Source organism: Littorina saxatilis, linkage group LG5 (genome assembly GCF_037325665.1).
Source record: "Littorina saxatilis isolate snail1 linkage group LG5, US_GU_Lsax_2.0, whole genome shotgun sequence".
Lineage (NCBI taxonomy): Eukaryota > Metazoa > Mollusca > Gastropoda > Littorinimorpha > Littorinidae > Littorina > Littorina saxatilis.
In genome coordinates, this window is record NC_090249.1 from 16196844 (window position 1) to 16217539 (window position 20696).

The following is a 20696-nucleotide window of genomic DNA, read 5'->3' on the forward strand; positions in this document are numbered from 1 at the left end:
TATACGGTCTTGCTGAAAAATTGCATTGCGTTCAGTTTCATTCTGTGAGTTCGACAGCTACTTGACTAAATATTGTATTTTCGCCTTACGCGACTTGTTATCTATTTGCTTCGTTCATTGATTTTTGCCTTTAAACTATGATTATATCGAAAACAGGGTTTCTTCAAAGTTGTGATTTTTGTCCGTATGGTTAATTGTTTTATGTACATTTAATTGTTCTACTTTATTTATTTTTATTTTATTTTTGTAAAGGGCCTAGAGCCATTGGTTAAGGCACTTAAACATGTCCAGTTATTATTCTTATTCTTATTGTCTGTCCGTGTGTCTTTCCATCTCTCTTTGTTCACGATCTGCATTAATGCAGGAAGCATATTTGTTGCAAAAGATGTTCAACATATTTTACACCGGACATTGTTACAATAAGAGCATACTAAATGATACGAAATGTTCACGTTGACTATGTCCGTGATGCTACAGTTAGCAGTAGTTTTCAATTGTTGTGTATGTGTGCGTGTGTGGAGGGGGGGGGGTAAGTGTTTAAATAAACACATGCCACTTGGAGTTGAATAATCAAAGCAGTGATGTGTGCTAATATGCAAGAATTTTAATTGTATTATTCCGGGCCTTTTTTCGGGTGGTTTACGACTAGCAAGTGTGTGTGTGTGTGTGTGTGTGTGTGTGTGTGTGTGTGTGTGTGTGTGTGTGTGTGTGTGTGTGTGTGTGTGTGTGTGTCTGTCTGTCTGTCTGTCTGTCTGTCTGTCTGTCTGTTTCATTAATTTAATAAGCAAGTTATGCCGTGTTTTTTTAATTATGAAGTGAACTAAACAGTTTCCATATGACACGTTTATTTTGCAACGCGGGATGACCTGGTCGACATAATTTGCATACAAGAGTTCAGTTTGCAGGAACAAAGAACCTTTTCACGAAAAAAAGCTAATGAAATACATATGTATGAAGAAACAGAACATGTCTCTGGAAGAAGGCGTGCTGTGCGAAACCAAAACATGTCCAATCTGGCGCTTACGGCCATTATTCGTGACATTTTTTTGTCCTGTTGTTCTTTGTCCGATGCAGCCGTCGTTAGGGAGAGAGGGGGTAGGGATGAAAACGGAGATGGAGGGGGTGGAGGGGGGTAGTCTTTTGGGATGGGGAGCGTCGAGTCAAGGAGATTGATCTTGCGCCATTAAAAAACATCGAAAGTAAATTTCCCAGTAGACGATTTTAGGAAATAACTCTGTCGGTTTAATATGGGTTGTGACAAAGTGAATTCTCCTGTTTTTAGTGAGTGTTTCTTTGCTGCTTTACGTAAAAAGGAACGTGCCTTTCAAACGCAATGGTCAGGCCAGTGTTGTCAAGATACTGTTTATGCGATGACCTTAATAGGCGACCACTTCCCTGTGCAAGTTCTTCCCTTCACTTTGTGCTAATCCCCTGTCGGACAGACAGATTAACCAGAGAGAGAGAGGGGGGGGGGAGAGGGGGATGGAAGGAATAGAGAGGGAGGTCGCGAAGAGGAAGAATGAGAGAGACAGAGGGGAGAGAGGGATAGAGGGGGAGAGAGAAAGAGAGAGAGAGAGACAGAGAGAGAGAGAGAGAGAGAGAGAGAGAGAGAGAGAGAGAGAGAGAGAGAGAGAGAGAGAGAGAGAGAGAGAAGAGAAGCAACTGTAAAAGAAAAAAAGAATGTCCAGTATTAAAACCAATGTCCATATATATTGCGTGTAACTGAAAAAACAGATTGTATTGCAAATTCCAAACAAACACGCGGACGGAAGAGAAAGAAAGTTATCAAGAAAGAGAGAGAGAGCGAGTGGAAGGGTAAAAAGTTTACATTAGGCGACATCACAATAAAAACCCTTCCGAAATAGTACCCGCTGATGGGACAAAAAAAGAAGTCTGATCTCCTTAAAAAAAAAAGAAGAAGAAAAAAGACAGATTAACCAACAGATTTACCAACGACAATAGAGCTTTGCCAAACAGATTAATGACCTTGGCTTAACCCAGGTAGGACACAACAGGAACAACACCTGCGGGGAGGGTCCTTAAACCACTAGACAATAATTATTACCGTCCTTTGGTGGCATTACTGTTTCTTTGGGACGTGAGATGTAAGTTAAAACATGAATAAGTGATAAAGAAATGACACATCCAGACACAGACACTAAAGCGCACAGATACACAACATAGACACACACAGAGATAAACACACAGAGATGTCGGTAAGGTGGTGGTGGTTTTGTTAGGTGATAAAGGGGGGAGGGGGGGGGGGCGGGCGGAATTTTAGTACAACCCAACCCCCGACCTGACGTCACAACCACCTCCACCATCCAATACCTCTCCACCATCCCATCCCTCTCAGCCCCCCCCCCCTTCCCCTCCCAGCCACCAGCTTAGGTGGCGGACACCTTGTCACGATGATGGATGCCCAAGCACCAGCGTCATGTACCTAGTCTGTTTGCCGTGTTGAGGAAAACAAAACAAAACACACACCCTTGGTACACGACGACCTTGTCTTGTCGCTTCACAATTGCGTGTTGCGTTGTCGTCGCTTCCATAACGGGCGAAGCTAAGGCCAAACAAAAACATTTGTTTGGCCTAACTTTTAACTAGTCGCGTAAGGCAAAATTACAACATTTAGTCAATCTGTCGAACTCACAGAATGAAACTGAACGCACTGCATTTTTTCACCAAGACAGAACAGCTTCGTTAAACCCCGCGGCAAGGATATAGCTCACTTTTCCCGTGCAACACGAAGTGAAATTGACAAGCCAGTATAGCGCTATAACGTAATGCGATAAGCAGGAAAGCGCGCTTTTCTGTTTTCTTTTTAACTTTCTGAGCTTTTTTAAATAACAACATATCTATATCTATATGTTTTTGGAATAAGGAAATGATTAAGAATAAGATGAAATCATTTTTGGGACGATTTCTTATATTTTAATCGTAATACTAAATAACCTCTTTTCGTTAATTGGGATCAAATTTTAAGAGTAATATGTATATAATTTTAGATTCACGATTTGATGAAGAATATACGGTGTAATCAACTTTAAATCTGTTTGCGAAAAATCGATTTTAATGACAACTTTAATGAGCAAATTAATGAACTAATTTTTAAGCTTCCGAGCTGAAATGCAATCCCATATAGTATGGACTTTGTCAAAAAATTGCTTGACCAAAATTTAAATTCCTTTGGTTGAAAAATGAGGGCCTGACAGTGCTGTCTCAACAATCACTTAAAACCGGATATGACGGCAGCAAAGGCATCTATCCAAAAAATAAAACAACTTCTGGGGATATCATACCCAGGAACGCTAATAGGAAGTTTCATGAAGATCGGTCCAGTAGTTTTCTCGGAATCAGTAACGTATACAGACACACACACACACACACACACACACACACACACCACACACACACACACACACACGCACGCACGCGCGCACACACACACACACGCACATACACACACGCACACACACACACACACACACACGCGCGCACGCACACACACACACACACCACGACCCTCATCTCGATTCCCCTTCTATGTTAAAACATTTAGTCAAAACTTGACTAAATGTCAAAAGAAAGCAGGAAAGTCAAATCTGTAAAAACCCATTGTTTTGTATCTTTTGTGAGCCGGAAAGACAGCAGCTATGCCATGACTCAGCAGCTATGCCATGACTCCTGTTAACCCCGCCCTCCCGTGACAGTGACGGATGGTCATTGTCAATTATCTAGGTCATTTATTATGGCGAACACTCAAACTGCAAAGTTCATTGCAAGCGGGGTTCGTTCTTTTTCACAACCCGAACGGACGTGAGAAGCGTTAGGGGCAACATAACTTCTATTGACACCATTCTGCTAGCTGTCAAAACGATGCTTTGTGACAGTGTTTCATAACGATCATTATTGCGAGGACACTTTTTGATTACTTTTTGTTTTTAACGATCTTAGTATAGTACTGATGACAGACAATGTTTCGCGGAGAAATTGTCAGTTTCTGTATTTTTGTTTTCTTTTGCTTATGCTTTGTTTTGGTTTCCCTTCGAATTATGACTTACCTAATGAGTTAGCACAAGGAGTGTTTTCCCTGCGTGGTAGGATGAAAACGCACAGGTGTGAAACGCAACATATTAACACAACACCGTACATTTATTTTTGATCTTAGTAGAGTACTGATGACAACGTGTTAGGAGAAGCTGTCAGTTTTTTTATTCTTTGTTTTCACTTTCAAATTGTGACTGACTTACAATGAATGGTCCAAGGAGAGTTTTCGCGTAGCGGTAGGAGGAAACCTTCGTGATGTGAAACGCAAACCGTTCACCCTCTTGTGCAATAAGTTCTAAGTTTGGACATTTCCAGAACATGAGGCCTCAAGGTGGGTTTTGTTTTTCTACAACTTCACGCCAGTGTTGGTGTGTCCTTGGAATCAGTGTGAGAGTGAAATATATGTAGCCTGTAAAAGCCATTTACACACGGAATGTGAACTCACGCTTATATTTTTTTTTCTTATTTTTGTCCACCTTTTAAAAAAAAGAAAAAAAAAGAAAGGTAGGTTGTTGGAACGTTTGTTATTATTGACAAAACAATACATTCACAGATATTTCGACCCAACGGTCTTTTAAGTGAACAGACAAACAAATATTCACACAAAACTTCTCTTGATAGAATCAGTTTACGTCCACTCGTCAGGAAGCCGAGCGAATGAAAAAAAAATTCTTTTAAAACATATTTTTTTCTTGTTCTTAATTGTTTGTACACTATACATTGTAATACTAATAGGCGAGGCAGCCTTGTACGAGCAATACAAAACATCGAAGTCAGAGTCTAAAGGCCCGGTCACACAGCCCAAAAGTCGCGTAAACGCATGAATCACGCACTTCATCGGTGATTTTTATCGCGTAAATAAGCGAAAATGGTCAAATTCTCGACCGACAAGCACGCACAAGCAAATTGTATGCGTGATTCATGCGTTTACGCGACTTTTGGGCTGTGTGACCGGGCCTTAAGCGGCCGTTCCAAAGTTGCTGACCACTTGGCCTTGAGTGTACACTCTGCCGCATGATTTAAGCTTTGTGTCATATGTATTTCTATAAATGTATGTTTTATGTGCGCATTTTTAAGAATAGTCTTTATAGTATTAGTATCCACAAACTGTGTTTGTGTGTGTGTGTGTGTGTGTGTGTGTGTGTGTGTGTGTGTGTGCGTGTGTGTGTGTGTGTGTGTGTGTGTGTTGTGTGTGTGTGTGTGTGTGCGTGTGTGTGCGTGTGTGTGTGTGTGTTTGTGTGTGTGTGTGTGTGTGTGTGTGTGTGTGTGTGTGTGTGTGTGTGTGTGTGTGTGTGTGTGTGTGTGTGTGTGTGTGTGTGTGTGTGACCAATTACAGATGGATTATTTGATCATGCCTGACCAGATCTGAGTAAGTGAGGCCATCTGTTTTTACGAAGCGGAGTGGACCTTTCATAAAACATAAAAGTAAGAAAAAAGTATTTCCAAAACGGACTTTTTTTTCCTTTGCAGCTTGCTCACGATGATGGCCTCGTGCTGCGATGGTCTTCCCGCGCATGTGCACGTACGTCATTTCCTGTCACGTGGCCTGTGTCGCTACGGTCACGTGGTTGCCCGGTATCCATGGATGTTCATCCTGATACCTTCACTGATCTTTGGTGGCCTGGGGTTCGGGGTCCTGAAGATGGAGACTTACACCAACTCTGACGAAGTCAACATTCCCACGGACAGCCAATCTCTCAAGGTGAGGTACCGCTCAGTGCAGTGTCCGCCATTACAACATTCGATGTTCGGAAATAACTCTGTCGTGTTTTCATGGAATCAAAAACAAGAGTTGTAGGTTATTGGAACGTTTAATTGTTGACAAAACTTACACTTGTGGTCAGGGTTTTTTCGCGACTCAATGGCTAAGTGCTGCATGGATATGTTACTTGTTCTCAGCCAAGCCCGGCAACCAGTCACAAATCGGAGTACGGATCTAGAGCGTGGCAATAGTTATAGGAGAGACAAATACTAGACTCTAGTGTAGTATGTTGTGCATGTTTACAGGACCAAGCTACAGTGGAGCGACTCTTCTCGGACCGCACTGCGGACAACTACGACGCCTTGGAGCTCAACGAGAACCAGATCATGGGCAGCATCATCTTCGCGGCCAGGAACAACGCCTCCGTCTATGACGAACACGTCGTCAAGGAGATCCGTGACGTTATCAGTGACGTCAAAACCAACGTCACAGTCCTTGCGGACGGCGTCACTTTGACATATGAAGACCTGTGTGGAAAACGAATGAACGAGTGTGTGGTGACTGGGGCGAGGCTGCTGGACCCACAGTTTGACGCCATGAGAGGTATGGGGATTCTCACGTATCCAAAATGGAAGCTCCCCACCACTGGGGTCATGGTCGACCTTTCTTTCGCTTTGGCGGACTCCGACAAGAAGCTGAAGCGGGTGGGCGTAGTGAGAGTGACTTTTAAGCTGCGGCATGACCTGAAGCCTGAAGTGTTTCTGTGGGAGGACGCTTTCGTCGACCTAATGAAGAATGTCAAGGTCAACAACTCTGACATCGTCTATACGTCATCACGCTCCATCAGGTATGGAATACATGTGCACACATTTAACGGTGACATTCTTCACAGTCAATCGGTCTATAACGACCACCAAAGGCATCAACCAAAGATGGTCCTGATAGACATGAGATGGTTTTAGAAAGGTGGATTATACACTCATCGTAAAGAACCTCGTCAGGATTTCTTTGGAGTGTACGTAATGGGTGGGTCCTTATCAAGAGGTGGACGCCAAGGCAAGTTCCACTGTATAACTTTTTCAATGCTTCTCCAAAGACTCCAGCATGCCTAAATTTGGTTCCGTGTTGTTTATATCATCCTCATTACTTGTTAAGCATTACACTCTTCCTGCCATCAAAAAGAAGAAGAATGCCGTTTTGCTAGCATCGCCTCTGACTTGAAGGCAGTCGTTATTTTGCGTTTAACCAAAACTTCAGCGCCAACGCTTCGTGCACTGAGCCAGCTTCGCGAAGTAGACTTTGCCGAGTTAATTTGAGGCTTCATGGTAAAGTTGGGGCAGCCACATGTTCTTATTTTGTTCGAAAAGTATTCTTGATACAGTCGTAACAAAACAGCTATTTGTTTTCTTTTTTCCTCAGCCAAGCACTTGAGAGAAATGTCCAAGCTGACCTGACCTTCATCTGGATGACCTTGGCTGTCATCGCCATGTGCACGTGCGTCGCTGCATGTGGTGGTGACGTAGTCTCCACGCGCGCCCTCTTGGTGCCAATGGGAGTAGTGTCCCCTGCCCTCGGGGTCATAGGGGCCATGGGGTTGCTCAGCCTCTGTGAGGTCAAGGTCGCTGACACGGTCTGGGTCATGCCTCTTCTTGTCCTCGGTAAGTGTTATTTGACATTCTTTCTTTCTTTATTTGGTGTTTAACGTCGTTTTGTTATTTGACATGCAAGGTGAAGTTGGCCGATAGTGCATGTGTCAGACTATCGGGAAAACATGCTAAAGTGTGAGGTCTTCATGCGCCCTTAATTAAAAACCAAGGTCTAATGAACATTTATCTTAACTTTTGTCAGTCATCGCTGTTCTTTTTCTTTTTATAACAGGCCGAAAATTTACTGTATCGAACAATATACCTATTTTTTTCATCTTTAAAAATCCACAAGAATATCACTCGTTTATCCAAAAACAATATAAATGATGTGCCTACCAGGAAAATCAAGAGTGCCTAGCTCTTGTTCATGCGTACGCAGGATATACGCCCACTAGTCTTGCACAGGGCTAAAACCTCGTAAATTCGCATACAAACGGAATAATTTGCTCCCGTGCAATGAATTTTAGCTGTGTGACCGGTTGTTGGGTCGTTGTACGTGCTACTTCCTCGTCTGGAACGCATGCTACGATTGAATCGCAATATAGTGTGACGGCCCTTTAACATTTCACCTTGACTTCAGGTGTGGGGGTCACGGACACGTACCTGGTGATGATCTCGTGGAGCAGCCGACTGGATAGGGTGGAGGGGGGTGTCGAGGAGCGAGTAGGATGCTGTGTGTCTGACGTCGGTCCCCCCATCACCGTCACCTCCCTGTCTCTCTTCATAGCGCTGTGTGCGGCTCACGCTGCCTCCTTCCCTTCTGTGGCAAGCTTCGGCCTTTACGCCGGTGAGTTAGTGAGTCGGTCAGTCAGTGGGTGGGTGAGTTAGTGAGTGAGTGAGTGAGTGGATAGATGAGTGGGTGGGTGAGTGATAAGTGAGTGAGTGGGTGGGTGAGTGAATAAGCGAGTGAGTTAGTGGGTGACAGAGTGAGTTAGAGTGTGGGTAAGTGAGAGTGAGTGGATGGGTGAGTGAATGAGTGAGTTAGTGGGTGACAGAGTGAGTTAGAGTGTGGGTAAGTGAGAGTGAGTGTGTGGGTGAGTTAGAGAGTAGTGAGTGAGTAAGTGAGTGAGTGAGTTAGGGAGAGAGTGAATGAGTTAGTGAGTAAGTTACTGGTTGGCTGGTATTTTACTCATGACCTTATTGTTTCCTGTTCTGATTTTAGGCAAGATTGTTACTATTCGACTCAAAACGAAACATTTTCAGTTTGTGCCGTTGGCTTTGCATCAAAGCAATCAACAGGTGATTTAAATTGTATCATTTCTGCAGGTGTGGCAGTGCTGTTCACCTACCTAAGCACCATGACAGTGGGCGTGGCTAGCCTGGCCATCCACGCCCGCCGCGTCATCGCCTCGCGTCACGTGATCACCTGCAGCGCCACCAGCCCACGTGACCAGCTGAAGAAAGAAGGGAGACCACCCTGCTACGCCTTTATGTTCGGAGGCGCCGTTCCGAGAGATAACTACGAAGATGAGAGCGTGTTTGAGAAGTTCCCTAGGCTTGTTCTCGTAAAGCTGATAAAGAGCATCGTGGCCAGAGCAGTAATAGGGGTCGTGTACGTCGTTCTGCTCGCTGTATCAATCTACGGAATCATCAGCCTGAAGAATGGTGTGGAGTTGACCAGCATGGTGACCGGATCATCCTACGTTCGAGACTACCTCAACACGGACTCTCAGTACTTCGGCTTCAGCTTCCCAGTTGTCTTCGTGATGGACGAGAGGATGACCTACAACAACCTCACCGCCAACCTCGTCGCACGACTCCTGGTCAAAGCCAAGCAGAATCCTGGGATCGAGACGGAGTTTGTCCGGTGTTGGCTGACGGACTTCTTGCAGTCTCCTTACTATAACCGCACCTCCGATGGCGAAAACTTCCCTGTCAGTGTGGTGGAGGAGTTTCTGAATTCTTCTACGACTTTTGGTGGAGATGTGGTGCTGGATCAAGCCAGGGACAGGATCGTAGCTTCTCGCTGCTATGTGTTCTCCACGAAGACCTCAGACCAGGAAAAGCTCACCCAGCTAATGGTCAACATGAGGAGTCTGGCTACTGACGCTGGCGTCCCCGTCTTCGCCTACCACCCGGCGTTTCTCGCCTACGATCAGAGACTGGCGGTCCTTCCCACGTTGTTTCAGTGTATCGGTATCGCCGTCCTTCTTCTCTGTGTGCTCTACGTCGCTGTCTTTCCCGAGGTGTACACCACGGTGACTGTCATCGCTAGCGCGTTGTCCACGATGGTAGCGACGCTGGGGTTGATGCACTTCTGGGGGGTCAGCGTCTCCTTCGTGTCCTTGACCTACGTCATTCTCAACGCTGGGTTCGCTGTGTATTTCTCAGTGCACGTGAGCGCCGCGTACTTGCAGTCGGAGCTGACCTCACGCGCTGAGCGTGTCATTGACGCGGCTTCACGTGCAGCGGTCCCGATTTTGACCTTGACACTGTGCATGGTGTTTGGAGTGCTCGTGCTACTCGCTGCCACGTCCTACCACTTCTCGGTGCTCTTCAAGGTGACCTTCCTGACTCTCCTGCTTTCTCTGTTCCACGCAGTGCTTTTCACGTCCACCGTTCTCTGGCTGCTCGGCCCAGAGAAAAGCCAGGAGGAGCTGGACAAAGACGAGTCTGTGAGGAAAGCGATGATGATTGAGAAAAGAGACAAGCCAGCCGGGCCTAGCGGGGACAGGGACATCGTGTCGTCCTACTTCCAGACAAAGACAGTCACTAAGACTGGAAGCGTGTCTGTCAACAGTCACGGAACGGGAGCCTACACGCCACGAAGTAAAAGAAACAGGCAATTTGTGGGGCATAACAACCACCTTCCTGGCTCCAGCGCTGTGTCCCAAATAGACAACCCCAACAAGGAAAACGTGTCGTGCACTGTTTCCGTTGTGGATTACCCTAACTCTGTGTACGACAACCTCCGTCACAGTCTCAGCTCCAACTCTTACGAGAACGTGGAAGACAGGGTCCCTTCGTGCGAGTACTGCAAGACGCCTCGAAAATACAAAGCGTCCACCATCCACTATGAGAACTGGCCTGGCCGCTACAGAACTGTGCCATCAGAACTGTATGACGTCCCCGCGTCCTCCATCCCCTCCAATCACGGTCGCTCGTGGAACCGCCCGAAGCGTCACAGACACCGACGATCTTTAGACGTCATTGACGATTACGTCAATATCAGATCTCTCGGTGGAACGGCGGAAAGAACGAGAACGACTTCTCCGAAAGCCGTCAAACATTCGCCATCACGAAACAATGCTGGATCTGGGAAAGGCTCCAAGCGATCTAAGCCACAACCTCGCAGAGACATAGACATTGTTAGCAGTCTTGGCGGATTTGATGACGTAAACGGATATCCGGTCCAAAACGAACCTGTTTCCTCATTAGAGGGTGTTCATCACGTGGCCTGTACGCTGTCGACCAATGGCAAGCTTGGTTCAACGCAAGCGTACGTCACAGAAAACTTTGGAGACATTCCTTCGTGAAAGACTGCTTTGAGGAGCGTAGTGTAGTGAAGTGTATTGCAGTGTAGTGAAGGGCATTGTAGTGTAGTGAAGTGTAGTGTAGTGTAGTGTAGTATACTGCAGTGTAGTGTGATTTCGTGTAATGCAAGTAGCAAAGTACATAATTTATCATACTGCGATTTGCCCGCGTGAGTGTGTTCCAAACAGAGAGAGAGAGAGAGAGAGTGTGTGTGTGTGTGTGTGTGTGTGTGTGTGTGTGTGTGTGTGTGTGTGCTCTGTATCTAAACTGAAACTCCCCAGCTAAGATGTCAAAAGCGGGATTACATAAACAAATAGTTATTCCCTACTTTTTTTGACAACTTCACCCATCAGAATTATTCATTCGCACAATCCCACGAATAAGTGTGTGTTTGTGTGCGCGCGCGCGCGCGCGCGGTGTGTGTGTGTGTGTGTGTGTGTGTGTGTGTGTGTGTGTGTGTGTGTGTGTGTTTCTGTCTCTCTGTCTGTCACTCTATGTATCTCTGTCTGTCTGTGTGACTGTTCTTCACACATATGTTAATCTTCTGAGTCACAAATAAACTACCGTCGTCCGCTGATAGAATAGAAATTGAATGATATTGACTGACATTGTTCTTCAACACGGCATCAGTTTAAGAGCTGTCATTTGCAGTCGAACAAATAGATACACATCTTTTGCTGCTTTATTCTTAATTCCTTCATTTAGATTTAAGCAACAAATGTGTGAATGTTCATAACCATACTTCTCGGTAGAAGCATTTGGCAGAACGAAGATGTTAGTTACGAATTAGGTGTGTGTGTGTTGGATAAAAACAAAAACCGCTGACTTAGCACTTGTCCTGGCCCATCGGAGAGAGAGAGAAAGAGACAGAGACTCACGCACACGCACGCACACACACTCATACACATACACACTCATACTCGTACACACACACACACACACACACACACACACACACACACACACACACACACACACACTGCAGGGGCGGACAAGGGGGGGTTTCTGGGGTTTCCGGAACCGAGCGGGTCGGCATTGCACACTCAGAGGATGGGCGGTGCCGTGCTGTTCCGTAAAACACCCACTGACAAAACTCGCTTTTCTGTATTTTTTAGATAAAGAGAGTATTATCTAACAGCATTTGATGAAGTGTCATTCGTTTGAATAAATCACGCTGATATTGTTGATTTAAATTTTTACTTTGGCTTGTTAATTTTTAGCTTGATAATTAAACAACAAGTCGCGTAAGGCGAAATTACTACATTTAGTCAAGCTGTGGAACTCACAGAATGAAACTGAACGCACTGCATTTTTTCACAATGACCGTAGTCCGCCGCTAGTGCAAACGGCAGTGAAAGTGACGAACCTGTTCAGCGCGGTAGCGGTTGCGCTGTGCAGCATAGCACGCTTTACTGTACCTCTCTTCGTTTTAACTTTCTGAGCGTGTTTTTAATCCAAACATATCATATCTATATGTTTTTGGAATCAGGAACCGACAAGGAATAAGATGAAATTGTTTTTAAAACTATTTTTGAAATTTAATCTTAATCATAATTTTTATATTTTTAATTTTCAGAGCTTGTTTTTAATCCGAATATAACATATTTTTATGTTTTTGGAATCAGAACATGATGAAGAAAAACATTAAAGTAATTTTGGATCGTTTTATAAAAAAATAATTTTAATTACAATTTTCAGATTTTTAATGACCAAAGTCATTAATTAATTTGTAAGCCTCCATGCTGAAATGCAATACCAAAGTCCGGCCTTCGTCGAAGATTGCTTGGCCAAAATTTCAATCAATTTGATTGAAAAATGAAGGTGTGACAGTGCCGCCTTAACTTTTACAAAAAGCCGGATATGACGTCATAAAAGACATTTATCGAAAACATTTAAAAAACTTCTGGGGATTTTATACCCAGGAACTCTCATGTCAAATTTCATAAAGATCGGTCCAGTAGTTTAGTCTGAATCGCTCTACACACACACACGCACAGACACACACACACACACATACACCACGACCCTCGTCTCGATTCCCCCTCTATGTTAAAACATTTAGTCAAAACTTGACTAAATGTAAAAAGGGTCCCTGCCTGAACGTTATAACATTTAGAGGGTCACCTAGAATCCGTACTGATTGGGCAAAAAGCCATATGGGACACTGAATTGGTAATAAACTGCGTTAAAGGCACAGCTAGTAAGCCTCCCGTAAACCATCACAGAGCTCCCCGAGCGTCTACATACAGTACAAGCATACTTCCATTTGAACGCTCACCGAACGGGAACATCCTGGCTGCTTTCTGTCGAGCGTGAGAAATTTTCAAAGAATATATTTTCGTGGACTTGTTCCTCAACAACAATGGCGCCTCGTTTTGGTGCCGGACGGCTGTTATGAATATTCCGCAATACCGGAAATCACGCCCGGACAGTAAGCCTCCCGTAAACCATCACAGATACTGTCAGGCTTTTACACACAGTACAAACACCCTTCCATTTGAACGCTCACCAAACGGGAACATCCTAGGTGCCCTACGTAAAGAGCGAGCAATTTTTAAAGAATTAATTTTGCAGATTGTCTCCAACACTTTTTGGACCCATCCTGAACTCAGGTCAAAAATGAGTTACTTCCCTTCGGGTCTCATTCTATCGATGTAAACTGGCGATAGCCGTGGATCGATGATTATCAGAATGTTTTTGGACCGTGGTGCGTTTTTGCGCTAGACCTAACTTTTAAAATCTAAATAATAAATTGACAGCTTGTTACACAAACATTCTTACAAAAGAATTCTTTTTTCATCAAGACAAGATCAGTACAATTCGAAGTTGTGAAAGTTTGAAAAAAGAAAAGCCCGGAAGCAGGGTCACGCAAGGGTCGTAGCAGACGACGGTTTATGCATATCGCCGTTCCTCTCAACAGTCAAAAGCCATCGCTAGAGTTCTTGTGAACCACAGCCGTTTGTTTCGTGCATAAAAACGTGCTATTGTAGATAAGCTCACATCGAGTCGCATTCAAATGACTAACTGACGACTACATTGTGAAAAAGGGAAACTGGATCACACGGGTTCACGATGGCTCAGGGGTAAGATGAACCACGCAAAAATAAATTCTTTGAAAATTGTTCTCTCTTTACGGAGGGCACCTAGGATGTTCTCAATCGGTGAGTGTTTAAATGAAAGGGTGTTTGTACTGTGTGTATAAGTCTGACCGTATCTGTGATGGTTTACGGGAGGCTTACTGTGCCTTTAAGAACAATTTTGCCAGTGTCTTTTGTTACCAGAGCATTACACTTGCTCATTGGAAGGAAAACGTTTAACAGGCACACTCCTTCTGAAAGGCTTCTTGTAAAATCAGTTGGGCTCACCGTCTCAGATCTGGCCAGGGTTTTACATGGGAAAATACCTTCCCTCCACTTGGTCACATACCAAACATGAACAGCCTGGGTGCTCCACGTGCACAGTGGGAACTGTTTCTGGCATGTCGTTAATGCAACCAATACCTTTTATGATTTTATCATAAATTAATTTATGTTCTAAATATTTTTTGGAGAAAGACCAGAGCACAGCTTATTGAAACAGACACTCCCAAGCCACTCGCATTACACAATTTAAATGCACAACTTACACGCATCTTGCACACCCTTGTTCTCATCACTTGTTCAAAACACATTCATAACACCTAAACATTGATGTTTCTGTCGCTGAAGTTTATAATTATGACATTGTTTGAACAAATTCAACTCACAACAGCAAGCAGCCTGGGTGTTGATCTTTGGTATATGACCAAGTGGAGGGATGGTCTTATCCCATGTAACATACCTGGTGAGTCGACCTGTTTTCAAGAGAAGGACTGTGCCTGCAAAAAACGTGTGCGGTGTACCGAGTGTAGGGGCACTAAAACTAACAGAACACTGGCCCTTTTAGTAGTGTGTGTATTACTTGTCAGCCTTCTGATTATGTTACTTTAAAAAATCGGGCTATCTCGTTGCACTGGAAAAAAAAAAGAGAATTGTGCGTGTTGAAGAAGCTCAGAGAGAGAGAGAGAGAGAGGGGGGGGGGCGAGAGACAGAGAGAGAGAGAGGGGGGGCGAGAGACAGAGAGAGAGAGAGGGGGGGGGGGGGTTGGGAGAGTAAGAAACCGAGTATGACAGAGACAGAGCTCATTCAAAGGAACTAATTCTCTTGTATCAGTAGAGGCATATTTACTTTATACCACAACCGTTTCGATATCTTGCAAGACTTTTGTACTCTCATGCAAACCGGTAAAGCCGTGTTAGAATATGTCTGTCCGTCTGTCTGTCCTCCTGCAGGTTGTGTATGTGTATGTGTTGGTTAGTTGATCCTGCGTCATTATGCACAATTCACTCAATCTCTGTGCACGTACGTGTTTGTTTGTGCGTCCTTGAGCTCATTGCAGCATACAAAACCAGCTCTGTCTGTTCATCGTTAACAACCCCCCCCCCCCCACACACACACACACACACACACACACACACAAAAGGACAGACAAAATCTTGCACACAGATTGTTTTTCTCTGGAATATGAACAGGTCAGGCTGACACATGAATATTTTATGTGTGTTGTCCTTTTGTTCAATTGTTGTTATAACCGCTTACAGGCAGGCAGGGTGTGCCGAAGAAAATTTTCCATTTGTATGTAACATTTTAATGGACACTATAGTGTTGTTGTTATTGTTTGTGTTATGAACGTTTACACGGCTCGTTTGACAGCCACGGCTTGGTAGCACTGTGTTCGTGTCAATATACACACATGATTTACTGTAGATTTCCTTTTCTCCCTTTACATAATTGTGCAGGCTATTGTGCAGTAATGAATTACTCATTCACTTTCTCTATACGGGTATAAAAAGGAATAGATGTATACGAGATTACATGGTTTTCTGTGTCGTGCCAGTTTTAGACTAGTTGCTTTTATAAATATTGAACTGCGAGCAAAAGCGAGCTTTTCAAGTCAAGATTTTAAAAAGTAACGAGTGTAAATCTGGTATGACACAGCATTCCATGTAGTATTCTGTTTACCCTACATACCGTACTTACGTGTATGTTACTCAAAACGTCCCGCAGTCGAGGCGAACAAATTGAAGATGCTTCTTTTGGAACCTCGATCTCTTCCAACGCCCTATGCAATATTTCACGTCAAAGCAAAGAAACGTCACTTTAGAAAGTGTAGCGTGACGTGATAGTTCTTCCAGGGGAGACAGCAGGAGCAAAAGTGTTTCCGTAATGACGTTAGTCTCGGTGACTTTGGCATCATAAGCAGTGAAAAAGCAGGTCCCTGCCAGACTAGTTTTACAAGACCTCATTTACATGATATTACTCAATATTGCTATTTCATATGTTACGTAGATTTCCATTGGTCAATTGGGCAAAACTGAGCTCATTGCAAAAGTTATATCGACGACATTGTTCGACGGGTTTTTCCGTAATACCCAGTAAGAAAAAGATTAAGGTATAACAAAAAATGCAACAAAGAACAGAGTCTTTGTCTCTTTTTTATTTTTTAGTATTCAAATATATGTCACAACCTTTGGTTTTCATGTTACGAAGGTGATGTACTTTAAAACTCATGTAATTTACTGAACGTAGACAAACAAAATATGCAAGTATTTCTAATTCGTTCTCTACAGGCCAAATATATATATGGAACCAGTATTTATCAATTGAATCAATTTGAACGGTTAAAATGTCTCAGTTAAGTAAAGAAATATCAACTTCGTAACATGGTTTTCCTTGGTACACAGCTATGGAGAATATCCCTGATATGAATATTTTAATTGTAAGTCACACAAGCAAGTGTACACTATATACACAAGGCCTCATTTGTTCAATCGTTAGTGTGGCACTTTCACCAAGTCTTTCAGTTCAAGGACACTCTATCACCGCCTCATGAGTTCAATCTTTTGTGTGGCACTTTTCGCCGAGTCTTTCAGTACAAGGACACGTACTCTATCACCGCCTCGTGTGTTCAATCTTTAGTGTGGCACTTTTCACCCAGTCTTTCAGTATAAGGTCAAGGACACTCTATCATCGCTTCATGTGTTCAATCTTTAGTGTGGCATTTTTTTTTACCGAGTCTTTCAGTACAAGGACACTCTATTACCGCCTCATGTGTTCAATCTTTAATGTGGCACTTTTCACCGAGTCTTTTAGTACCTGGAGCTCTGCTTTCAAATTCTCGTTCTCTGCAAACAAGCTGTTTAATCCTGCTGGGCCTTGCTGCAGTCTTGTCTCAAGCTCTGTGTGTCTGGCTTGCTCCCTCTCAAGTTTCCTTTCACTTTCTTGACTCTTCGCTATCTCGTCCACTTGCTGCTGTCCGAGTTTGAAACACTTTTCGCTGAGGTCTTTGACAAGCTGAACGAAGCTGTCAGTCTCCTTGTTTCGTCGTTCTCGTTCCTCGTCTCGCTCTTGACGCAAGCGGGAAGCGTCGAGGGACATTCTGTGTTGGAGTTCGTGTATGATGCAGTCTTTGTCGGCAGCATTTCGCTTCTCCTTATCTAGATCGGTCTGGAGGCCTTTGATGTCTTCCAGCTTGTTCTGTAGTTCCTGTATCACTGCGTCTTTGGAGGCAGTGTTCTGTTTCTCTTTTTCTAAAAGGCTGGATAGACGGTCCAGGGAGAATGTGCACTCCGTGTTATCGTCCAGTTTGGCTTGGTATTCGTGGATCTGTGCTTCTTTCTCGGCTGCCTGTAGCCTTTCGTTTTCCAGAAGACTTCCTAGCTGGGCTATGGTGTCTTCCAGGTTTCTCTCTTCGCTTTTCCTTTCTTTGCTATTTTGTGCTTGCTCCTCCGCCTTCCGCTGTTGCTTTGCCATCTTCCAGATGTCCCAAGGGCTGCAGACTCCCGGGGGCTGCCAGGTCATCGTATGACTGAAGTTTTCATGCAATACGTTTCTAATCATGCTCAGAATAACTGGCAGATTTCTCTTGAGGTTTGGCGCCTCTGCACAGGGCACGTCCATGAACAAGACAAAGTCTTGTGAGATGGCCAACAGTCGGATGCTGAAGTGTCTGTACAAATCCTGCGCCAGATTCATCAACAGATCGTCTTTGAGAACTTTAGGACTCTGACGTAAAGCAACACTGTGCTTTTCATCTGGCTGGAGGTAGTATATAACCACGTTTTCTCTTTCTGTCATCTTTGAAAGATGTTCTTCTTCTCGTTTTCTTTTCTCTACCATTTCTTCGATTTGTGAAATGAGAGTAGCGTCGCTCTGTGTTCTGGTCATTGCTGTGTCTATCTTGTGTGACAGTCTGGCGATGTTGTCGTGAATCTCCTGGATGTGTTGCCTTTCCCTTGCCCGCTCTTCCCTGCTGTCCCTGGCTGTGTCGCTCCAGTCAAACCGAGCACGTGCATCTGAAGAAGAAAAGGTGTTTGTGACATTGAGCACGTCCATACAACGGCATTGTGTAAGTTTGATGAATGATATTTAGGTAAAGGTTCGGCAGAAGGTCCTCTGTGTGTGTGTGTGTGTGTGTGTGTGTGTGTGTGTGTGTGTGTGTGTGTGTGTGCGTGCGTGTGTGTGCGTGTGCGTGTGTGTTGTGCGTGTGCGTACGTGTGCGTGTGTGTGTGTGTGTGTGTGTGTGTGATCATATATATATATGTGTCTGTCAATCTGTCTGTGTGTAAGTCTGTCTGTTTCCGTCTGACTGTGTGTTTGCGTGTGAGTATTTATGTGTGTGCCCGTGTAATTCTAATGAAAAAATTGTTTTTTATTTTTATTTTCAACTGTTGAGAAATAATTGTTCAGGCATATACAGAAGTAGGGGTAGGACTTCTGTTGATTTTGTAATAATGTCAAAAGTATAATTTTTGTTTGAACCACTGAATTGCACTATTCGAACGTTGTCAATCGATAACGTGATATTTGGGCAAGTGGCCCTGGTAATTTATTTTTAATGTTCTGGGTGTCGAAAACCACTTGTTTACAGTAGAAGTAAACAAATATGATATTTTACGTTTAATTGACGTATTCAAAGATGGATAATCTTCATTTTGTTTAAACAATGTTTATTCATATTTTACATGTTCAGGAAATGTACATCAACATAAGGTAAAAACAACAACAAGCCTACGGCTTATGGTGGTGTCTTCAAACACATTTACAAGAAGAACATGGCAGACAGTCAAGCCCTTACACAGTAAGCAAAACCAATCCGTAAATTTTACACAAAATATTATCCAAATTTAGAAGAGAAAAGAAAAGACAAAAAAGAAGGTGAAAAAAAAACCAAAACAAAATAAAGTAAACACACATACACATCTAACCAGAAGAATTCCTAAAGGATAGTAATCGGTGATTAAACAAATCAAGAACAAATATTTGGGGAGATAATCTTCATTTCAAGATATTCGATCACAATAAGCTTACTTTTGTCATCATTAAAGTGCACAAAGTACGTTTATAGCAAAGACATGCTACAGATGCCCAACGAAATGGAAAGACAGTCAATGGATTTATATGAATTGTAGACTCCCACCATGATAGTATAAAAATGAACATGAAAAAAGACCAAATGCAATCGCAACAATTAAGCATAGACAGAAACGTTGGCATAAATAAATTGGAAATCTATAGAAAAGTGTGGGGTTTTTTTTGGGGAAAAAGATAAAAGACAAAAAGAGCACTAAAACATGTATATTAAAGATGTAGAGACTAAAAGCGAGAATGTACAGTCACAATAAGTCATGTGTTCTTTCACATGACAAAAAGTCTTATCTCAATAGGAGTAAAGAGTATCTGTGATGTTAGAAAGCAGTTAGACAGTGTCAAACTCGAACACCTACTTTCCTTGCTTTTAGACTTGAAAAATGGTATGTTGGAAAGCAATTCTACACCGTGCAATGTAAATGTTGATGTACGTTTCCCTGAGATATATTTGCGGAGCGATGTTCAGAAGCTACTGTTCCTGTATACATACTTAAAATACTGCTATTTCATCAGACTCTAAATGGGGTCACAAGCTTTGGACGTTATATGAGTTCTGCTCGTTATGGAAATTGTAAGATAACAAAAGCAATGAAAATGTAATTGTGTCAAATGAGATCAAACATTGGTTTGGAAAGTTGCAGATTAAATGTTTTAAGAAATATTAAAAGCCAAGAAACATCAGTACTGAAATGATTAATGGGGAAACAGGTTAATAACCAGTGTGAGTATTGGTTAATTCTATGATTATTCCGCTTTGGGACTAATCTTTGGTTAAATGAGAAAGAAACAAATATTCACAAAGTAAAATGTATACAGCTCAGTGTAGATTAAACATGAAAGGAATATATCTTTCAGACTGGAATACACATGCCCAAAAGACATTCATCCTTCTACTTTTGATTATGCTTGGGAATCTTACAAAGTCTATGACAATGTCTGATTTCTCTACACTGGTACCTTGTGTCAAAGAGAGTGTGTCAACAGCAGCTGTCCGAAGCTTTGGGGAAACAAAAGCATACATATTCATTGTTCCAAAATTTCAAAACTACGTTTTGGAGAACGCAATTTTATCCAATTATCAAACATATATATATATAGGTTACACACTTTCGATTCCAGGACAGCTGAGAGGGTTTCCCTAGGGATAATCTGAGGGTATTTCCGAACCTCTGGCCTAGCGCCTCTGCATCGTTAAACTTTTGGTACTTTTGATTTGTTCACTTAGGTTTACCACCGAAACAAGATGAGAAACGAGGTCCAGTTAAAATGTGGGTAGACGTTTATTACCTTTACGTAATACCCTTATTATTCTTGCTGTGTAGTGATAATCGGACTCGGATATCCATATAGGCTGTAGGGACGATTACAAAAAACAAT

At 43.1% G+C, this 20696-nt stretch overlaps 2 protein-coding genes across 4 annotated transcripts in view; one reads left to right on the forward strand and one right to left on the reverse strand.

The window, feature by feature from the left end:
• The first annotated feature begins 3820 nt into the window (after positions 1-3820).
• On the forward strand, positions 3821-11278 carry LOC138966397 (patched domain-containing protein 3-like). Its single transcript, XM_070338618.1, has 6 exons — positions 3821-4381; positions 5521-5752; positions 6058-6599; positions 7172-7410; positions 7979-8185; positions 8665-11278. Exons 2-6 carry the CDS (start codon positions 5531-5533, stop codon positions 10872-10874), a joined length of 3420 nt encoding a protein of 1139 aa, XP_070194719.1. The 5' UTR covers positions 3821-4381; positions 5521-5530; the 3' UTR covers positions 10875-11278.
• A 5710-nt stretch (positions 11279-16988) lies between these two features.
• The window catches only part of LOC138966398 (myosin-11-like), a 16028-nt gene continuing 12320 nt past the window's right edge, over positions 16989-20696 (reverse strand). For 2 of the 3 annotated variants that reach the window (XM_070338619.1, XM_070338620.1), the window contains exon 13: positions 16989-18244. In XM_070338619.1, the coding sequence (XP_070194720.1) occupies positions 16989-18244 (1256 nt within the window). Of the gene's footprint in view, positions 18245-20276; positions 20317-20696 lie in introns of all 3 variants that reach the window. The other variant, XM_070338621.1, reaches the window with a different exon arrangement.

Bases quoted from the DNA above. Each gene is read 5' to 3' on its own strand.
- LOC138966397 (XM_070338618.1), top strand. From the start codon at position 5,531: ATGATGGCCTCGTGCTGCGATGGTCTTCCCGCGCATGTGCACGTACGT. The intron at 5,753-6,057 runs GTGAGGTACCGC...GCATGTTTACAG, and splicing joins CGGACAGCCAATCTCTCAAG to GACCAAGCTACAGTGGAGCG. The intron at 8,186-8,664 runs GTGAGTTAGTGA...TCATTTCTGCAG, and splicing joins AAGCTTCGGCCTTTACGCCG to GTGTGGCAGTGCTGTTCACC.